Source organism: Entelurus aequoreus, linkage group LG10, assembly GCF_033978785.1.
Source record: "Entelurus aequoreus isolate RoL-2023_Sb linkage group LG10, RoL_Eaeq_v1.1, whole genome shotgun sequence".
Lineage (NCBI taxonomy): Eukaryota > Metazoa > Chordata > Actinopteri > Syngnathiformes > Syngnathidae > Entelurus > Entelurus aequoreus.
The window spans coordinates 55578301-55602078 of record NC_084740.1 but is presented as its reverse complement, the minus strand read 5'-3'; the positions used below and the strand labels follow the sequence as shown (position 1 = coordinate 55602078).

General features: G+C 39.6%; 1 protein-coding gene and 1 long non-coding RNA gene across 8 annotated transcripts in view; both read right to left on the bottom strand.

Annotated features, from left to right (window-relative positions):
- Positions 1-23778, bottom strand: part of LOC133659429 (uncharacterized) — a 236094-nt gene that overhangs the window by 96769 nt on the left and 115547 nt on the right. The window lies entirely within an intron of this gene.
- LOC133658813 (large ribosomal subunit protein eL14-like) overlaps positions 1-23778 on the bottom strand; it is a 120318-nt gene that overhangs the window by 21572 nt on the left and 74968 nt on the right. For all 6 annotated transcript variants that reach the window (XM_062061232.1, XM_062061233.1, XM_062061237.1 and 3 more), the window contains 6 exons: positions 23390-23488; positions 23249-23326; positions 19756-19872; positions 19628-19694; positions 18217-18304; positions 14534-14627 (listed from right to left, as the gene is read on the bottom strand). In XM_062061232.1, coding sequence (XP_061917216.1) covers positions 14534-14627; positions 18217-18304; positions 19628-19694; positions 19756-19872; positions 23249-23326; positions 23390-23488 — 543 coding nt within the window. The remainder of the gene's footprint in view (positions 1-14533; positions 14628-18216; positions 18305-19627; positions 19695-19755; positions 19873-23248; positions 23327-23389; positions 23489-23778) is intronic.

The following is a 23778-nucleotide window of genomic DNA, read 5'->3' as shown; positions in this document are numbered from 1 at the left end:
TAGATGTTGCGGACACAGCTGCTAGCGTTAGCTGTAGCCAGCTAACTAGCCCCAGCTTATAGCAGCCCTAAGCGGCCTATAAGCTACGGTGTACCGGTTGAGACGCTTAATAGATTTAGCCCTTTAGCTAGTCCTACACCCCAGTCTACCAGGCACCACACCTTTGTCATGGGGGACTCCATCACCCCAAACGTAAAGCTTAGCAAACCAGCCACAATTAAGTGTATTCCCGGGGCCAGAGCACCTGACATTGAAGCTAATCTTAGTAAGCTAACTCGCAACAGGCCAAAGTAAACACGTACGACAGGCTAATCGCACCGCTAGTTATGCAAACATAGTTGTACACGTCGGCTCCAATGACACTAGGATGAGACAGTCAGAGATTACAAGGAGAAACATAGCCAGGACTTGTGATCTGGCTAGAAAGATGTCCAGGCATGGAGTAATTGTCTCTGGCCCCCTGCCTGCGAGAGGCAATGATGAGAGTATAGCAGATTAGTCTCGCTTAACAAGTGGCTGCCTAGCCTCTGTAGACAACAGGGACTAACGTTTATTGATAATTGGCCCTTTTTGGGGGGCAAACCGGGCCTGCTGATGAGAGACGGCCATCATCCTGCCTGTGCTGAGGGATGCAGTGCTTTTTTACAGTTTGTCCCTCATAATGTGTACCAAAATAATAGGTGTATAAATGACACAATATGTTACTGCATACGTCAGCAGACTAATTAGGAGTCTTTGTTTGTGTACTTACTACTAAAAGACAAGTTGTCTATTTTATTGAAGGACTAAATGACAATAATAAACATATGTTTCACGTACACTAACATTTGTTGTTGAAATAAAGGCAATAATGACATGACTAATGCTGGAGGCTATCCCAGTGCACGTCATGGTTGGGCCAACATAAGGTTATGATTTCTTCAAGTGTTGATGTTCTCCTTCATGGCAATCTTGTCTACAAACAGTGCATGTAGCTACCACAAGAGGGCGCTGTCTACACTAAACACTTACGTCTTTCTAAAAGTTGGTCCACTGTAGATTGAAAAACATGCCAACAATATTCTATATTTGTGTAGACTTAGTCAAATGACATCATGGCTTCAAAGACTTTTGGTTTGTTGAGGAGCAGAAGAAAAGAAGAAGAATTCCAAAGTCATCAAAACAAGCATTTGGTATAGCAACGTTGTGTTTTATTCTAATTTCCAATAAACAGAGAATATATCAGTCCCTTATTTGTACAAAAATACCTGAACAGGATACAATGTGGATCCAGGTGTTGTGGAGACAGAATACGAAGCAAAAAGCACATAACTAGCATCTCTTTGTTGTTGTTTTCCCTGACATGTTTACAATTGGAGCTTATGAAGAACAACAAAAAGAAGTTTAGGAGCAGAGAGAAAAGAGCAATGAAAGAGCTGATGGTCAAATGAAGCAACAATGAGGAGGCACCTGCTGCAATCAACTCACCTTGGAAAACTAACACTCTCAGGTGTGTGCATACCAATTATGTGTTCATCTCCTTACACACCTCTTTAGAAAAAGTCATGTGGGACTTCTTCACATGATAGAAACATGACAAAGGAGTAGTCGGCTGCACTGAAAAGTTCAATAAGGGGAAAAAGTCTCATTTTGACATGAATAAAAGTTGTCATTTTACAAGACAAAGTCAGTTTTGGTGAAAAAATGTAAGGCAATAAAGTTGAAATATTCTGGTATAAGTAAGAAAAAACGGTACATTTGTACACATATAGCGTTTACAGTAAAATACATTACAGCAATGTCATGTCATTTTTGCCAGAATTAAGTCTATTTTTTAGAAATGAAAAAGTAAACAAAATGAAGAATAGAAAAACAGTAATTTGCAAGAATTCTCCCACCCCAAAAAGTCAGAATTAATGTCCAAATTCTACCAGAAAAAAGTCACAATTACAGTAATTGTGATTACTGTAATTACTTTTCGGAGTATGAAATACTTTTTTTCCCCTTAACATATTTTTACATCAGTTATAAAATTTGTGCAAATGTGAAGTTGTAACTTCACAAGTTACGATTTTAGCCAAACAAAACAAGTCAGGGGGAAAAATGAAATGAAATGATGGTTTTGTGATATCAATTTGGCAGCAATTGTCATCTTTTTAGCACAACTCACATTTGAACAGTTGAAGAAAAAAATGTTGACAAAGTCAGTTGAAGTATTCATCAAAAAATAGTAACTTTACACCCAATTGTATACCTTAAAAACAACAACATATTCTTGTCATAATAGTATAACTTTTGTCCTCAACAAACATAACTTTATCTTGTCATAGCACAACTTTTTCCCTTCAAAATATTATTTACACTATTTGATTTTGTTTTTCTTTTCAGTGCATGACCCCAAAACTCCTTCGTAATTAAATGTTGAAATGTTTCAACACTTGGGAGATAAACACAAATAAATCCAGTTTGATCTGTTGAAGTAAACTTACAAAACAGCTTATTCTAATACTGTTTGTAGTGTGGTATATTCTTTCATATGTAATATATATTATATACATACATACATACATAAATGTACATACATATATCTACATACATACGTATGCGTGTATATATATATATATACACATACATATATATATATATACACACACAAAAATGTATACATACTATAAGGTTATTAAGGTCATTTTGTGGCAAAAAGAAAATATACAATGTCATTTACACATCAGTATTAAGGAGAAAATAATGCATTCTTCATTTTACACGGAGTTGTGAGCGTAGCATTCCACACACACACACACACACACACACACACACACACACACACACACACACACACACACACACACACACACACACACACACACACACACACACACACACACTTAGTGATCTGTGACCTAGTACAGTGTTAGATCTTCACACACACATTCATCACTCCACTGATCTTTAACTGGACTTCAACAAGCACAGTGACCTGGGGGCGGGGCCTACAGTGACCTGGGGGGCGGGGCCTACTTCTCACTCATCATCCAACATAAGTCCAACCACTTCTACATCTAAGGCATCACGTCTCCTCTGGCTTTGCTCTCCAAAAAGGCAAATACTAAGATAACCTGCATTTAGTAATGGAGTAACAGTCGAGCCGCACACAGGATCATAGCTTACTGGCTGGGGGAGGGGCTTCAAGCATGAACCAATCCCTGGAGAGAACCTGCCCTGGTGGGCCCTAGGAGGGCAAAGTCACATGATGAGGTGGGTGGGCACAGGATGGATGTTAGGGGACATGACCCAGAGACAGGACGGATGTTAGGGTACATGACCCAGAGACAGGATGGATGTTAGGGGACATGACCCAGAGACAGGGTGGATGTTAGGTGGACATGACCCAGAGACAGGACGGATGTTAGGGTACATGACCCAGAGACAGGATGGATGTTAGGGGACATGACCCAGAGACAGGGTGGATGTTAGGTGGACATGACCCAGAGACAGGGTAAATGTTAGGGGACATGACCCAGAGACAGGACGGATGTTAGGGTACATGACCCAGAGACAGGATGGATGTTAGGGGACATGACCCAGAGACAGGGTGGATGTTAGGTGGACATGACCCAGAGACAGGGTAAATGTTAGGGGACATGACCCAGAGACAGGACGGATGTTAGGGTACATGACCCAGAGACAGGATGGATGTTAGGGGACATGACCCAGAGACAGGGTGGATGTTAGGTGGACATGACCCAGAGACAGGGTGAATGTTAGGGGACATGACCCAGAGACAGGACGGATGTTAGGGGACATGACCCAGAGACAGGACGGATGTTAGGGTACATGACCCAGAGACAGGATGGATGTTAGGGGACATGACCCAGAGACAGGGTGGATGTTAGGTGGACATGACCCAGAGACAGGACGGATGTTAGGGGACATGACCCAGAGACAGGGTGGATGTTAGGGGACATGACCCAGAGACAGGATGGATGTTAGGGGACATGACCCAGAGACAGGACGGATGTTAGGGGACATGACCCAGAGAGAGGATGGATGTTAGGGGACATAACCCAGAGACAGGACGGATATCAGGGGACATGACCCAGAGACAGGATGGATGTTAGGGGACATGACCCAGAGACAGGACGGATGTTAGGGGACATGACCCAGAGAGAGGATGGATGTTAGGGGACATAACCCAGAGACAGGACGGATATCAGGGGACATGACCCAGAGACAGGATGGATGTTAGGGGACATGACCCAGAGACCCATAGACAGGACGGATGTTAGGGGACATGACCCAGAGACAGGGTGGATGTTAGGGGACATGACCCAGAGACAGGACGGATGTTAGGGGACATGACCCAGAGACAGGGTGGATGTTAGGGGACATGACCCAGAGACAGGACGGATATCTGGGGACATGACCCAGAGACAGGATGGATGTTAGGGTACATGACCCAGAGACAGGATGGATGTTAGGGGACATGACCCAGAGACAGGATGGATGTTAGGGGACATGACCCAGAGACAGGATGGATGTTAGGGGACATGACCCAGAGACAGGATGGATGTTAGGGGACATGACCCAAAGACAGATTGATGTTATGGTACATGACCCAGAGACATGACAGATGTTAGGGGACATGACCCAGAGACAGGACGGATGTTAGGGGACATGACCCAGAGACAGGACGGATGTTAGGGGACATGACCCAGAGACAGGACGGATGTCAGGGGACATGACCCAGAGACAGGACGGATGTTAGGGGACATGACCCAGAGACAGGATGGATGTTAGGGGACATGACCCAGAGACAGGACGGATGTTAGGGGACATGACCCAGAGACAGGATGGATGTTAGGGGACATGACCCAGAGACAGGACGGATGTTAGGGGACATGACCCAGAAACAGGACGGATGTCAGGGGACATGACCCAGAAACAGGACGGATGTCAGGGGACATGACCCAGAGACAGGACGGATGTTAGGGGACATGACCCAGAGACAGGATGAATGTTAGGGGACATGACCCAGAGACAGGACGGATGTCAGGGGACATGACCCAGAGACCCAGAGACAGGACGGATGTTAGGGGACATGACCCAGAGACAGGATGGATGTTAGGGGACATGATCCAAAGACAGGATTGATGTTAGGGTACATGACCCAGAGACAGGACGGATGTTAGGGGACATGACCCAGAGACAGGGCGGATGTTAGGGGACATGACCCAGAGACAGGATGGATGTTAGGGTACATGACCCAGAGACAGGATATGGATGTTAGGGGACATGACCCAAAGACAGGACAGATGTTAGGGTACATGACCCAGAGACAGGACGGATGTTAGGGGACATGACCCAGAGACAGGGCGGATGTTAGGGGACATGACCCAGAGACAGGACGGATGTTAGGGTACATGACCCAGAGACAGGATGGATGTTAGGGGACATGACCCAGAGACAGGACGGATGTCAGGGGACATGACCCAGAAACAGGATGGATGTTAGGGGACATGACCCAGAGACAGGATGGATGTTAGGGGACATGACCCAGAGACAGGACGGATGTCAGGGGACATGACCCAGAGACAGGACGGATGTTAGGGGACATGACCCAGAGACAGGACGGATGTTAGGGGACATGACCCAGAGACAGGATGGATGTTAGGGGACATGACCCAGAGACAGGATGGATGTTAGGGGACATGACCCAGAGACAGGACGGATGTTAGGGGACATGACCCAGAGACAGGACGGATGTTAGGGGACATGACCCAGAGACAGGATGGATGTTAGGGGACATGACCCAGAGACAGGACGGATGTTAGGGGACATGACCCAGAGACAGGACGGATGTTAGGGGACATGACCCAGAGACAGGATATGGATGTTAGGGGACATGACCCAAAGACAGGACAGATGTTAGGGTACATGACCCAGAGACAGGACGGATGTTAGGGGACATGACCCAGAGACAGGAAGGATGTTAGGGGACATGACCCAGAGACAGGACGGATGTTAGGGGACATGACCCAGAGACACAATGGATGTTAGGGGACAAAGTCATTGCATATGATGATAATAAAGATGAAAGAAGTTATTAAATGTGACATAATTGCTACATTACGACAGTTAGCCTAGCGTAGACAAAGGCAGCTAGCTAGAAATTGTTGAGTGGAAAAGTCAAACTTCTTTGTTATGATTTGTGGGCTTTAATGACTTGTTAGCCAGCCTAGCATTTGATGCTAAGGTCATGGCAGTTGTTAGCCAGCTAGCATTTGATGCTAAGGTCATGGCAGTTGTTAGCCAGGCTAGCATTTGATGCTAAGGTCATGGCAGTTGTTAGCCAGCTAGCATTTGATGCTAAGGTCATGGCAGTTGTTAGCCAGGCTAGCATTTGATGCTAAGGTCATGGCAGTTGTTAGCCAGCTAGCATTTGATGCCAAGGTCATGGCAGTTGTTAGCCAGCTAGCATTTGATGCTAAGGTCATGGCAGTTGTTAGCCAGCTAGCATTTGATGCCAAGGTCACGGCAGTTGTTAGCCAGCTAGCATTTGATGCCAAGGTCATGGCAGTTGTTAGCCAGGCTAGCATTTGATGCCAAGGTCATGGCAGTTGTTAGCCAGCTAGCATTTGATGCCAAGGTCATGGCAGTTGTTAGCCAGCTAGCATTTGATGCCAAGGTCATGGCAGTTGTTAGCCAGCTAGCATTTGATGCCAAGGTCATGGCAGTTGTTAGCCAGCTAGCATTTGATGCCAAGGTCATGGCAGTTGTTAGCCAGCTAGCATTTGATGCCAAGGTCATGGCAGTTGTTAGCCAGCTAGCATTTGATGCTAAGGTCATGGCAGTTGTTAGCCAGCTAGCATTTGATGCCAAGGTCATGGCAGTTGTTAGCCAGCTAGCATTTGATGCCAAGGTCATGGCAGTTGTTAGCCAGCTAGCATTTGATGCCAAGGTCATGGCAGTTGTTAGCCAGCTAGCATTTGATGCCAAGGTCATGGCAGTTGTTAGCCAGCTAGCATTTGATGCCAAGGTCATGGCAGTTGTTAGCCAGCTAGCATTTGATGCCAAGGTCATGGCAGTTGTTAGCCAGCTAGCATTTGATGCCAAGGTCATGGCAGTTGTTAGCCAGCTAGCATTTGATGCCAAGGTCATGGCAGTTGTTAGCCAGCTAGCATTTGATGCCAAGGTCATGGCAGTTGTTAGCCAGCTAGCATTTGATGCCAAGGTCATGGCAGTTGTTAGCCAGCTAGCATTTGATGCCAAGGTCATGGCAGTTGTTAGCCAGCTAGCATTTGATGCTAATGTCATGGCCGTGGCTGACATTTTGTTCTGATTGCTTTTCCCCAAATCAAAAAAGGGAGGAAAACTTTCCGCAAATGTAACTAGTTTTCTCAATTGTAGTAATAATGAAGTTTTTAAGTAGTAATGAAGTTTGACAAATATGTTTCTTGTCATGTATGAAGCAAGCAGCCAAAGTCAAACATGTTCCAGAGGCTTTTAGAAAAGTTTGTTTGCCAAGCACGAGCTGCTTGTTGCAGTCTGCTTGGCATGTTATGGCGGCCATCTTGTTGTGAACTCTTCCACACTTCAAATGCAAGCCAGTTAAAGGCCTATAAATAATATTTTGGGGGATTTTTTTCACATTTGAGCATATATGCTTTTCCTGCCACATTAGCACACAGGCTAGTAGTTTTTATCTTAGCTCACTAGAATTAACATAGCTATTGTTCAGCCCAAAAGAAATACATCTTGATAATTGCATAAACATGGAATATATAACATGTTACAAGGATTAACATGGAATATATAACATGTTACAAGGATTAACATGGAATATATAACATGTTACCAGGATTAACATGGAATATATAACATGTTACAAGGATTAACATGGAATATATAACATGTTACAAGGATTAACATGGAATATATAACATGTTACAAGGATTAACATGGAATATATAACATGTTACAAGGATTAACATGGAATATATAACATGTTACAAGGATTAACATGGAATATAAAACATGTTACAAGGATTAACATGGAATATACAACATGTTACAAGGATTAACATGGAATATAAAACATGTTACAAGGATTAACATGGAATATACAACATGTTACAAGGATTAACATGGAATATAAAACATGTTACAAGGATTAACATGGAATATATAACATGTTACAAGGATTAACATGGAATATATAACATGTTACAAGGATTAACATGGAATATACAACATGTTACAAGGATTAACATGGAATATAAAACATGTTACAAGGATTAACATGGAATATACAACATGTTACAAGGATTAACATGGAATATATAACATGTTACAAGGATTAACATGGAATATATAACATGTTACAAGGATTAACATGGAATATACAACATGTTACAAGGATTAACATGGAATATATAACATGTTACAAGGATTAACATGAAATATAAAACATGTTACAAGGATTAACATGGAATATATAACATGTTACAAGGATTAACATGGAATATACAACATGTTACAAGGATTAACATGGAATATACAACATGTTACATGGATTAACATGGAATATACAACATGTTACAAGGATTAACATGGAATATATAACATGTTACAAGGATTAACATGGAATATAAAACATGTTACAAGGATTAACATGGAATATAAAACATGTTACAAGGATTAACATGGAATATAAAACATGTTCCAAATTAAAAATACAAGCGATGTGTAAAATGTTAGAGTGCATGGACTGGATGTGTTTTTAAATAGTGAAGTTCAACTTTCGATGAATCCATCCCAAGTTTCAGCAAACATGCTTGCTAGTGACCTTTATCTTAGCTCAGTAGAATTAAGCCCAGAGAAGATAAAGCTGATCATTTGAGGAGTACAACCTGTTGGAAGGGGTTTAGTCAGATGTATGAAGAACACATTGAGTCGGGGAAAATCAAACTCAAATGAAAACTACAAATAAGGAAGAAGCCTAGAAATGTTCGGGTGTATTTTTTATCCCAACAATGAAATTGAAGTTCTTATATGTTAACTAAGAAGCCAGCAATAGCTGAGCCCAAAGAACAGACATGTTTGGTTGGATGTATGAAGGATATCATGAAATATGTACAAGGCTCATTGTTTCCCACCTAAGGCAAGTGAAGCTCATTTGATTGTGTGGTTTTAGAGTTCACACTTCAAGTCTGTTTCTTCTTTTACAACAAAGCAAAACAAAATAATGCTGGGAGTGCTTATCTTTGATTTGTCTCTTCTGAGCGGGCGTAGAGGGGGGTGGGGGCAGTGGTCAGGATGCCCTCCGACCTTTCACTATCGCTTCAGGATCATGGAAAATGTGCAAGCAGCCAGCTCAGAAAAGAAAAGGACATTCAAAAAGCCGACAAATAAAAACCCTTTGATTGAAACTGCTTCCTCCTCCTGGCCGTTAGAAGGAGGGGACAAACAAGGAGGAGGACGCATCGCCCCCCAGCACGAGTGCAAACTAATTCTGCATTGAATCAACAGTAATAAAACAGCATTACAATGACATCAAGTAATCAAAGTCTAAAAGAGAGGCTCATTCCTGATAAACATTCCTTTGTCCTTTCTGATAAGCCCCGCCTCGTGTCAGAGACAGCAGTAGAGGGTGGGGTCAGGGGTCAGGGGTCATCATGGTGTCAGCTTATCCAGACTGGACTGCACAGGTTGAGAAAAGCCTCCTGGATCCCAGAAAAGAAAAGTTAGATTGAGATCCGGAGGGATTCCCGTCCATCCCTGATGATCAACAAAGAAGAAGAAGAAGAAGAAGAAGGTGGTGGCGCTTCCTGCACCACAGCTTATCAGGCCTGGAGGAAAGGTGAGGGTGGGGGAGGGGGAGGGGGCGCCAGACGCAGGCAAACCTCGCGGTCTCCATGGCAACGTCAAACATCCACACGGCAAATAAGGCGGAGGAGAAAGCTGGCTTGTTCACATGGCCCCCAAAGGGACCTCAGGGGTACAAGGGTGTGCAAAATGTAAAGAAAAAGGGTGCAGAAGAGGAAGGGGCGGAGTCACAAGGCCACGGCGGTGCACGGGTGTTTGAGCTTGCAGGGCAGCACTCCTCTGTTCAGCTGGTAGAAGTCCACCAAGTGAATCAGGTCGGTGAACTTGGTGGCTCCGTCGTCCAGGCTGAAGAACACCTGACCGTCTTCCTCGCACTTGACACAGGAAGAGGGGCACATTTAGCTTTTCAAAATAAAAAGTGACATAAAGATGAGCATAGTACAGCTTGTGTTGGCCATTCCAACCCGAGTATCCATCTCTTGACATTGTCAGGCCAGGATAGACCAGTGTCACTGAGCAGTGCTTCAGGGCTGGAAATCACTTGCCACAGTGCTTCTGATTTTCAGTAGGCCAATGTTTAATTGTAGTCAGAGAAAAGTTGCATGTTTTCCTTCAACCACATTTTTACTTACAGGTAATCTCATACAATGTGACGTGACGCCTGACGGTATCTAACCAAACCTTGGGGAGTGTAGTCGTTTGCTTTGGTGGCTCTGAAAATAAACTACATCTCCAGAAAGGGGACAGAAGGAGGAAGCAGGAAGTGAAGTGTGTTCCCCTTCATAGTAAATTAAAGGAATATATATATATTTTTTTAACGCCATACATAACTGAGTTATGTTGCTAACAAACTGGTCAAAGCACACTGTGTGCAATAAGGAAAGCACCCTCTGCGCACCAAAGCTACTTGATTTGCTAGCAACACCCGGAAAAGATGAAGCTAAACGTCAATCTGCGAGGTATTTACACGATTAAAAGTGAACCCACTTTACTGAGAAACTGCATTTTCCAAAGGGATCAAATGTCCACTGCAGAGGACACTGCTTGTCAGAAAGTCAAAGTTGAGCTTGATGTTTGTGTTCAACATCCCTGACACTTCATTTTCAACACTTTGTCTTGGACATTTACCACAATAATGATATAGTTACATCCCTAATATGAACTCACTACTTATTATCATGTTGATGATCATGGCTGACAGTTTAGTTTGGCAACTTGAGGCTTCCAGCTTCTGCCATCCTAGTCACTGCCGTTGTGTCCTTGGGCAAGATACTTTATCCACACTGTAGCTTAAAGATGTAGATAATAGGCTGTCACAATTTAAAGCGCTTTGAGTCTCTCAATAAAAAGAGCTATGTAAATATAATTGACTTTATTACTTCACATTTTCAATTGAAGGTTTCAATAAGCTGTGAGCCATAATCCTCAAACTTCTATAGTTGCATGATGTCATATTACTTTCACCTTCTAAATCCAAACAAACCTTTGCACAATATTCGCATTTTTGGAGTTCACCAGTATATTTTCTATTGAAATAATAGATTCTTAAAAGTTTGAAAAATTTTACATTCTTGTGAAATTTCAACATGTTTTATTTGTTAAATTCCACAGAGGAATATATTTAAATTTAAAAAAGTGTTTTTTTTCTATGCTACGTCTGTGCCTCTTAAGACCTAACTGTTGGCTTTGTAAGGTCACCTCACCTCTACAACAAACTAAATAAATGCTAATGCACTTTTTTCTTCTCTTTTTCCCCCAAATAAAAATCAATTAAGAGAACTGATAAGGCACCGAATCGTTCAGCAGAATCGGAACTGGAAATATCTTATCCAGTTCCATCCCTACCACGCACATTATTCCAATCATTCCTGATTTGTCTTTCTAAAAACAAAACATGTAATAATAATTGAGCAGTATAATAATACAGTAGCATTAGCATGTAACGACCCAGCCTCAATCATTATGGATGAAGATAGCGCCATCGGAGACAGAAAGACGGTGGCACTTGTCGCCTGACGACCATTCTCCTTTTATTTCATCAACATTCTTTCAGACGGCTCGCCGCCAATAAAATTAGTTTGTCAAATGTTTTGTTAGAAAATGTCTTTCGTTGCCAAGGTTAATACCGTATTTTTCGGACTATAAGTCGCAGTTTTTTTCATAGTTTGGGTGCGACTTATACTCAGGAGCGACTTATGTGTGAAATGATGAACACATTAGCGTAAAATATCAAATAATATTATTGATGTCATTCACGTAAGAGACTAGACGTATAAGATTTCATGGGATTTAGCCATTAGGAGTGACAGATTGTTTGGTAAACGTATAGCATGTTCTATATGTTATAGTTATTTGAATGACTCTTACCATAATATGTTACGTTAACATACCAGGCACGTTATTTATGCCTCATATAACGTACACTTATTCAGCCTGTTGTTCACTATTCTTGATTTATTTTAAATTGCCTTTCAAATGTCTATTCTTGCTGTTGGCTTTTATCAAATACATTTCCCCCAAAAATGCGACTTATATTGCGACCTTCTTTATGTATCAGGCATGTGATTTGACCACAATGAAAAAGACTGAAAAAATTTCCGGGGGTCTGGGGGACGAAGGCCCCCAGCCAGGTCCAGCCAGCCAGGGTCCAGGTCCCCCGAAGCTCCTGGTTTTTCACCAATTTAACATGCTAACATTAACAAAGACAGCACCATTTGAAGAAAATATTTGAGTGTTTAAAGACATGAAAAATTAATAGAACATACATAACCCAATTATAATAATGAATCACTGTATATGGTTCAGTCCCAACAGTATTTAGTCACTAATATTTAGTTTCACATCCACAGGTGTCACATTGATCAGTGATATTATCTACAGTTTATTTACAGTATTACCACATGACTTCAGTTCCCTTCACACATTAGCTTCCTCGGAGAGTCCTAACATGAGCCTTCCTTGCACATTTCTGAGCAGCCTGCATTTTCTTTTTGGTCTCTGCTTTTGTAGCTTCTTTTTTGGATTTTTGGATAAATATAACAAAATACCAAATGTAAACATTTCATTCTTTTCGCCAAAATAGGATATACATTTATGAAAATAATTAAACATGTTTAGTATTGTTTACTCATATTTGAAAATAGGAAATAATAATAATGTGAGGACACGGACATATTGCATGAAACAAGTATGAAAATATTTACCTTCAAGATTGTTACACCACTGACAATAGTGTCAAGAGACTACATAAGAACTTAATATTACAAAATAGTATTATATGCAAATGTATTTCAAATAAATTGTTAACTGGAATCAATAATGCGACTCTTTGAATTTCTGTAATTTCATAATATATTTTCACGTGGCTTTTTATTTTTAGAAAAACCCATTTATATTTCGCAAAGCAATAATTGGTTAATATTTAAAACAAACGTGCGTATTTCGCAAGCAAATATTTTTTAGCTTACCTCATTATTAACAACCCTGTCTGCAACTGAAGTGGCTTGTGGGTGGATCTTTCCTCTCCATGTCACTTTCGGTTGACATCCAAAAGTAGCAGCTAGTGAAAAGTTAGTTTTCCTTGCTTCAAGTTGTTTCATATGTTTTTGGCGTTTCGCATGTACTTCCAAAGCCTTGAAACCTCGCGATCCATAGTCAATATTATCATGACACCACGTGCACAAAACCTTTCCGGGACCATCGATTTTCCGAATAAAATCACCGAACAAAGTCGTAACTTCCTTCTTCCCAACAGTATCAGTGATTTCCCTTTCCATCCAGTCCCATCCAAACTTATTTTTGACATGTTTATCAATTTATTTTACTCGTAAAGCGTCCTTTCTCTCGAGAACCGACATCGTTTACATATGGAAAATGGCGGTATGATGACGTTATTAACGTCATCATTCATAACAGATGTCCTGATTGGTCACAAGGAACATATCGACCAATCAACTACGGCGTAATATAAACTACGTCTCGAATCTTGATTTAGGGTCGGAAAAAAAACGGAAAAACGGAAGATAATTTTTTTCCCCCCGAGATTAAAAAAGACGGAATTCCGACTTTAGACGGAAAAATCACATGCCTGTGTATTTTGGCCGGTGCGACTTATACTCCGGGGCGACTTATACTCCGAAAAATACGGTACTTGCTCTGTCTTTTTTCACCAAGGGATTTTTCTCATCCATTATGTGCAATCTGATGCATCATCTCCATGTTTTCCTTTGATCAAATCAATAAATCTTTGTTTCTCTTTCACAAAGACCCCCTCAAACAATAACAGACTTCTCAGTGCATATCATTGATAGAATCGTACTCTGGAGCGATGGAAAAAATAAAAAAAAAAGGTCATGTGGTCTTGATGAGTCCAAACTGAGCCTTTTCCCAGGAAAGCAGCACATCAGTGTATGCACAAAGAATCCACTGCAGAATTTGAATCCCATACAAATATTTGGGTATGCACAGAGGTCCAACTTTCTTATCTTTAATAGACTTTTTTTTCTCCCCAGAATGCAACTCTGCATGGAAATGATTGCTAGGAGATTGCATAAGATTAGCGACATGATGCCAAAAAGGAAATGCTTGCTGTAATGAAAGCTAAAGGAGGTTGAGTGGAATATTAGAGAGGGAATGTTTTGGCCGGCTGGTGTATTTTCCGTTGCTGCATTAAGCAATAGCAGGTTTGGTGGTAAATGTCCTGAAGCACATTATTATTGCTACTTACCGGTAGGATCTGGAAGTGCTTGATCTTCTGGTGGTGGCACATGGTGAGCACGAAGGCCTTGGGGTTACTCTGACTGTCCCGCAACAGGAACAACCTGCACACAACCCAAAGACATTTGAAACAAGTGTAACATACGTAGAAGGAAAAAGTATTATTGGCAGACATGGACCAATACGTATCGTGGAACCTCCATTCACCAACACCTCTTTTTGTCAACTTTTTGGTTTACAAATCTTTAGATCGCGCCAAAAATTCCTCCACGCTTTTGTTTACCAACACTTCATTTTGTGTGCTGCGTGAAGCCTTAGGGCGCTGCCATTTGGGAGAGGCGGAGCTACCTACGTGACATCCTGTTTACACAGTGGCCACTTCTCAGAGCTTCAGCCTGTCTTTCCTATCTCGCCATTCACCAAGTTTAGTCTATTTTGCTACTTACTATGGCTCCACACAAGCCAACAAACCAGTCTGGAAAGAAGGCAAGGATTCGCTGTGGACTTAGAAAGGAGAGGGAGCCCGCACACACTTTACCCTCCTCTCTCTGCTCCGGGACAGCAAGGTAAAAATTATTCTATGCTATTTTATTATTGTTGTAGCAAAATGGTTGTTAACGTTTTTTTAAAACACCAAAAAAACTTGAATGTGTGCGCTCGCTTTGACAGTTCTGATTGTTGTTATTTTGATAATGAAGAACATCTTAATCAATTACCCCCTTTTCATGTTTATTTGATACATATATATGAATTTTCATGTTTATTTGATACATATATATTAATTTTCATGTTTATTTGATACATTTATATGCATTTTCATGTTTATTTGACACATATATATGAATGTTCATGTTTATTTGACACATATATATGAATGTTCATGTTTATTTGATACATATGTATGAATTTTCATGTTTATTTGATACATATATATTAATTTTCATGTTTATTTGATACATTTATATGCATTTTCATGTTTATTTGACACATATATATGAATGTTCATGTTTATTTGACACATATATATGAATGTTCATGTTTATTTGATACATATGTATGAATTTTCATGTTTATTTGATACATATATATTAATTGTCATGTTTATTTGATACATATATATGCATTTTCATGTTTATTTGATACATATATATGAATGTTCATGTTTATTTGATACATATATATGAATGTTCATGTTTATTTGACACATACATATGAATGTTCATGTTTATTTGATACATATATATGAATGTTCATGTTTATTTGATACATATATATTAATTTTCATGTTTATTTGATACATATATATGCATTTTCATGTTTATTTGATACATATATATGAATGTTCATGATTATTTGATACATATATATGAATTTTCATGTTTATTTGATACATATATATGAATGTTCATGTTTATTTGATACATATATATTAATTTTCATGTTTATTTGATACATATATATGCATTTTCATGTTTATTTGACACATATGAATGTTCATGATTATTTGATACATATATATGAATTTTCATGTTTATTTGATACATATATATGAATGTTCATGTTTATTTGATACCTGTATATATGAATGTTCATGTTTATTTGACACATATATATGAATTTTCATGTTTATTTGATACATATATATGAATGTTCATGTTTATTTGATACATATATATGAATGTTCATGTTTATTTGATACATATATATTAATTTTCATGTTTATTTGATACATATATATGAATTTTCATGTTTATTTGATACATATATATGAATTTTCATGTTTATTTGATACATACTGTATATATGGATTGAACTACAAACCCCGTTTCCATATGAGTTGGGAAATGGTGTTAGATGTAAATATAAACAGAATACAATGATTTGCAAATAATTTTCAACCCATATTCAAATGAATGCACTACAAAGACAACATATTTGATGTTCAAACTCAAACTATTTTTTTTTTTTGCAAATAATAATTAACTTTGAGTTTCATGGCTGCAACACGTGCCAAAGTAGTTGGGAAAGGGCATGTTCACCACTGTGTTACATGGCCTTTTCTTTTAACAACACTCGATAAACGATTGGGAACTGAGGAAACTAATTGTTGAAGCTTTGAAAGTGGAATTCTTTCCCATTCTTGTTTTATGTAGAGCTTCAGTCGTTCAACAGTCCGGGGTCTCTGCTGTCGTATTTTACGCTTCATAATGCGCCACACATTTTCCATGGGAGACAGGTCTGGACTGCAGGCGGGCCAGGAAAGTACCCGCACTCTTTTTTTACGAAGCCACGCTGTTGTAACACGTGCTGAATGTGGCTTGGCATTGTCTTGCTGAAATAAGCAGGGGCATCCATGAAAAAGACGGCGCTTAGATGGCAACATATGTTGTTCCAAAAGCTGTATGTACCTTTCAGCATTAATGGTGCCTTCACAGATGTGTAAGTTACCCATGTCTTGGCCACTATTACACCCCCATACCATCACACATGCTGCCTTTTACACTTTGCGCCGATAACAGTCTGGATGGTTCTTTTCCTCTTTGGTCCGGATGACATAATGTCGAATATTTCCAAAAACAATTTGAAATGTGGACTCGTCAGACCACAGAACACTTTTCCACTTTGTATCAGTCCATCTTAGATGAGCTCAGGCCCAGAGAAGCCGGCGGCGTTTCTGGGTGTTGTTGATAAATGGCTTTCGCTTTGCATAGGAGAGTTTTAACTTGCACTTACAGATGTAGCGACCAACTGTAGTTACTGACAGTGGGTTTCTGAAGTGTTACTGAGCCCATGTGGTGATATCTTTTACACACTGATGTCGCTTGTTGATGCAGTACAGCCTGAGGGATCGAAGGTCACAGTCATTCAATGTTGGTTTCCGGCCATGCTGCTTACGTGCAGTGATTTTTGGAGCGTAGATGTTGAAATCCCTAAATTTCTTGCAATTGCACTTTGAGAAACGTTGTTCTTAAACTGTTTGACTATTTGCTCACGCAGTTGTGGACAAAGTGGTGTACCTCGCCCCATCCTTTCTTGTGAAAGACTGAGCATTTGTTGGGAAGCAGTTTTTATACCCAATCATGGCACCCACCTGTTCCCAATTAGCCTGCACACCTGTGGGATGTTCCAAATAAGTGTTTGATGAGCATTCCTCAACTTTATCAGTATTTATTGCCACCTTTCCCAACTTCTTTGTCACGTGTTGCTGCCATCAAATTATAAAGTTAATGATTATTTGCACAAAAAGAAAAATGTTTATGAGTTTGAACATGAAATATGTTGTCTTTGTGGCATATTCAACTGAATATGGCTTGAAAAGGATTTGCAAATCATTGTATTCTGTTTATATTTACATCTAACACAATTTCCCGACTCATATGGAAACGGGGTTTGTAGATTTGATCATATTTTGTGATGTTTGGATAGGTGAATCACAAAGTCCCAATGTTGAAACACTCCATCTAAGTTGACTATAATAGGGACTTATGACAATCTTGCATGTTTTTATAGGTAACTTTACTTTGCTTCACTGTCCAAACGTTTTGATTTCCAAAGCATGTTGAAAAAGCAATGGAGGCTTGACTGTATGTGGTTGCAGACAAATACAATGTACAGTATTCTACATCTATGATGTGACTTAAAGAGGGTGTCTGGATATTTGTGTTCATCTGGCATATGTGCATGTCTTTTTACCCGTCTACTTGGCCTTGTTGGATGATCATTTTGTGGGCTTCTTCTCTCATGATGCGACCGTGAAACCAAACCTGCGTCCTGTGGATGACTGGGAGAACACACTGGCATTAGGAAGGGCTAACACGCTATATGCATCAGGCTTGTAAAAAAAACGTCTCCCAAATTTCAATTAAATTCCAAGCATTTGAATTGCAATTCAAAGTGAGATTGTGAAGTGAAGTGAATTATATTTATACAGCGCTTTTTCTCTAGTGACTCAAAGCGCTTTACATAGTGAAAGCCAATATCTAAGTTACATTTAAAGCAGTGTGGGTGGGTAAAGTGTCTTGCCCAAGGACACAACTGCAGTGACTAGGATGGCGGAAGCGGGGATCGAACCAGGAACCCTCAAGTTGCTGGCACGGCCACTCTACCAACCACCCCAAGATTGAGTAAAGCACAACACTTTATATTTCAATGACAGCAAATGCTATTCTATAAAAGAGGTGATTTTATTTGATGTATTCCGTATGAGTTTCTAATTATGGGAAAATGCTTCATGATTATTGCAATTTACCACAACTGTGTGGTTTGTTCATTTTCAAATGTAAATAATAATGGAGCTGATATGTGTTTGCTTAGGCAAGGCAAGGCAACTTTATTTGTATAGCGCTTTTCATACACAAGGCAGACTCAAAGTGCTTCACAGACAACAAAGTGAAATGAAAGAAAATAAAAGCAAAATTAAAATGCAGACAATAAAAATAAAAACAGTGCAGACGTTAAAAGTTAAAAGATTAAAAGATTTAGCTGAAAGCTAAGGTGAACATAAAAGTCTTCAGTCTAGTTTTAAAAGTAGTGAGAGTTGGGGAGAGTCTGACATCTTCAGGAAGTTTATTCCAGCTATGTGTTGCATAGTGACTGAATGATGATCTCCCTTGATTTGAGTTTACTCTTGGAACCGCTAACAGATTGGTCTCAGAAGATCTTAGTGATCTAGAGGGCGTATATAGTGGGAGCATATCAGTGATATACTTGGGCCCTAGACCATGTAGTGATTTATATGTGAGCAGGAGGATTTTGAAATCTATTCTCTGATGTACAGGGAGCCAATGTAAGGATTTAAGAATTGGTGTAATGTGCTCACATTTTTTGGTCTTTGTTAGAACTCTAGCAGCAGCGTTCTGAACAAGCTGTAGCTGCCTGACAGTTTTTTTTTTGCTTAGAAGAATTGAAGCTACAACCTTTGTTAAACGTGTAACTTGGCTATAAGGAATTGATCTGAACTGCAGGAAATTGAATTCCACTTCCTGTTATTCAAATAAACTTCCTGTGCAGTGGAGCCAATTCATGTAGAAATAGTGGAACTGAAGTGTTGGAATCAGAATTGTGCACAAGCCGAGAAGAACTTTTGTATTTGGCAAATGTCTACCTGTGCTCAAAGAGGACGGGTGCAAAGGTGACGAGCTGCCCAGGACATTCATACGCTGGCTCCGTTTCTAGGACACACGAAGAGAGTTTCAATGTCACATGATTAGACGTCACGTGACCAGGTCTTACCCGCCACGTCTGACCCTCCTCTAGGGCGGCGCTCTGAGCTTCCACGGGGTTGTCGATGACGCGGCCCGTTCTTCCTGAGAAGTCCATCGCCACCAGAGAGTTTTCAGACACACTCCGCTGGTTTGGGGAGGTTTTAGGGTCGGCAGAGGGTGAGGGAATGGAGCAGAAGAAGGGGGACAAAGGTCAGAGGTGTAAGAAGCCAGACACAGTCAGTGAGGCATGACAAATCCTGTCTGCTCCACTCATGTTCAGACAGCAACACTTTTTCTTTCATTCACTTCATAAAACTCATCTCGTCGGACACGTTGTTGTGTTAAAGCTTGAAAAAGGAAGTGAACAATTGTGTTAGAAATGATTTCTAGACTGAAAGTAGGAGTAGGATTAAATAAGCTCGGCTTCTTCCTATTCCTTTTGTGAAACTGTAAAATGTGATGTATCGTATTGCAATTGTATACATCACTTTCTTTTAATTACTTCTTTGTTTTGCTTTTTTAAACATGTCCAAAATAATATATATATACAGTATATCAAAATATATATGAAGCAGTTTGCGCCGTACTGCTGTGTTGTACTTACTATTATATGAACATGTGGTTATACTTCATACTTTTTTGTACTTACATATTATGGAGTTTTTACTTTTGGAAATAACCCATCTGCATTGCAATTAAGGTAAATAAATGCACCAACTATAATTTGAGTCTTTTCAGTATGTTTATATTTATATGTTTACAAGGATGTATACATTTATATATATTTATCACACTTTTGCATTTTGATGAAACATGATTCATCTTAGTAAATTACTTGCGTACATAATTGACCTTATTTTTCGGACTATAAGTCGCAGTTTTTTTCATAGTTAGGCCGGGGGTGCGACTTAAACTCAGGAGCGACTTATGTGTGAAATTATTAACACATTAGTGTAAAATATCAAATAATATTATTTATCTCATTCACGTAAGAGACTAGACGTATAAGATTTCATGGGATTTAGCGATTAGGAGTGACAGATTGTTTGGTAAACGTATAGCATGTAGGGATGATGTTTGATAAGAAATGATCGAGTTCGAGCCTATTATCGAATCGATTCCTTATCGGTTCTCTTATGGAGTCCAGATAGGTTGCTGTATATGGAAAAAAACACAATATTTGGTTGAACAAAAGCTCACTTTTATTATATAAGAAAAAAATAAAATCTAATAAATAAATAAATATTGACTGTTACCCCCCTAAAAAAAATAAAAAAATAAAAATAAATATTGACTGTTGTTACCCAAAGTATATTAAGTGGGATTTTTCAGAAAAACAAATATATACAGTAACACAAAAACAAGCTGTCTCTGTGATCACTATAGGTGTATAAATAATAATATAGTGTTAAATAAAATAATACAGCTCTCCAAAAAGTGCACTTCTGCTGCTATTGGAACATAACTGTTTGTTATGATGCTTTGACATTTTTGCACTTTATTTCTTTATTGAAAGAAAATTCTATGAAGAGAAAAGTTGTTTGCAAATGTGGTTACAATGCTAAAAAATGAAAAGTTAAAGCTAAAAAAAGAAATACACTTTATTGAGTTAAAATCTTTCTTTATAGGGGGAAAGATGTGATGTTATGAGCTAGGGAAAATAACAACTACACTATCCAGCATGCAACGGGAGTGACGAGCATGCACGGTAGCCCCGAAAAGTGTTGTTGCATGTTGTCACCCGGCAGCTAAGAATGAGGTTATGAGCACGCTGTGAAAGTAAACGTCAAGAACTCAGCCAACACGCCTCGTCTGCATTATTTATAATTAGACAGACAACACATATACAGTGTGATTTTGTAACGTTTACAAGGAAAGAAAAACAAAAGTTCAAAAAGGGAGATATATGTTGTATATATATGTATGTGCTGCGGTGTCATATATGTTGTATATATATGTATGTGCTGTGGTGTCATATATGTTGTATATATATGTATGTGCTGCGGTGTCATATATGTTGTATATATATGTATGTGCTGTGGTGTCATATATGTTGTATATATATGTATGTGCTGCGGTGTCATATATTTTGTATATATATGTATGTGCTGCGGTGTCATATATGTTGTATATATATGTATGTGCTGCGGTGTCATATATTTTGTATATATATGTATGTGCTGCGGTGTCATATATGTTGTATATATATGTATGTGCTGCGGTGTCATATATGTTGTATATATATGTATGTGCTGCGGTGTCATATATGTTGTATATATATGTATGTGCTGCGGTGTCATATATGTTGTATATATATGTATGTGCTGCGGTGTCATATATGTTGTATATATATGTATGTGCTGCGGTGTCATATATGTTGTATATATATGTATGTGCTGCAGTGTTGTATATATATGTATGTGCTGCAGTGTTGTATATATATGTATGTGCTGCGGTTGTTTTAAGAAGGTTGCGACAGCTGCCGTAAAGGAGGTGCGTTGCTAGCCTGGTTGCTATGTTTCCGGTTGGTGGTAAAAGTGTTGGTCATGTGTTTGCACCCTGCTCAAATCTCTCAGTAAAGTTATTCATTGGATTATACCTTTTGTTTTGAACTTTATTACACCTTGGAGCGCTTTTTCCCGTCTATTGTTTTCCTGCTTTCGCTATCTGTGCCTAATGACTGAGCTACGTGACGCCATTTCTTGTGATGTCACACGGGGCATTTCTGGTCGGGACGGGATTCCAGGGATTCGAATAAAGAACCAACTCTTTTTCTTTACTATAGTGGTCTCGATAACGGGTACCGGTTCTCAAAAAGGGATTCGAGTCCGAGGACTCGTTCTTTTCTTATCGAACAACCGGGAAAACCAGTTTCGAGTATCATCCCTAATAGCATGTTCTATATGTTAGTTATTTGAATGACTCTTACCATAATACGTTACGTTAACATACCAGGCACGTTATTTATGCCTCATACAACGTACACTTATTCAGCCTGTTGTTCACTATTCCTGATTTATTTTAAATTGCCTTTCAAATGTCTATTCTTGGTGTTGGCTTTTATCAAATACATTTCCCCAAAAAATGCGACTTACACTCCAGTGCGACTTATATATGTTTTTTTCCTTCTTTATTATGCATTTTCGGCCGGTGCGACTTATACTCCGAAAAATACGGTAAATTAACTTTAAAAGACCTCAATATTTTGTCACAAATATTGTTCAAATGTGTTACTTAAATGCGTGTCATTTATTTGTTCAAAACGTTTATGTCAAGTACTGCCTGGGTTTATTCTGAAGTGAATTTTGCCAAAGCACTCCTCTGTGCACTGCCATAAAACTACCCGCTCTACTTCTCAGGTACTTGTCCACAGGTAAGGTAAAGGAGCATGGGCCGTCAGAATAAATTGTGTTCACACATGATTAATGTGATTGGTGGCATGAGGTAAAGTGTTACATAAGCACCCAGGTAGCAAAGAGTGAGTTGATGGGCTAGTTAACGGGTGCTTGCATGATTCTTACCACAGGCGTGGAGAAATGTGACAGGTTTGGCTTCCTGTGCTGGGGCACGCTGTAACTCTTATACAGGACGATGCCATGCTGGGAAAACAAGCACATGAATGTTTGCAGTGATGAACTTGTACATAAGAAGGGTTTAGGTACCTTAAGAAGTCTGAAAGCGGTCATCCAGCAGGTCCTGCTCTGCTCGTCTTCAGCACACAACATCTTCATCTCTTTGCAGTCTCCCCTGGCTTTACTGGGCTGGGAAAAAGAACACAACTTGAAAAGTCGCTTCCAATGAGGCCAAGCAAGACTGAATTGGATCAGATACAATTCTGTAGCACATAATATACCACATTTTTTAGACCATAGGGCGCATCGGATTATAAGACTCATTTAAAGGGTCATATCATGCTGTTTTTTATCTATATCTTTTGGTCTATATAACATGCAATTGTGTTTTTTGGTCAAATGTTGCATAGATGATGTTTTAGAGACCACACTTATCATTACACCTTGTACCAAATAAAATGACTATGAAATCTGTAAGC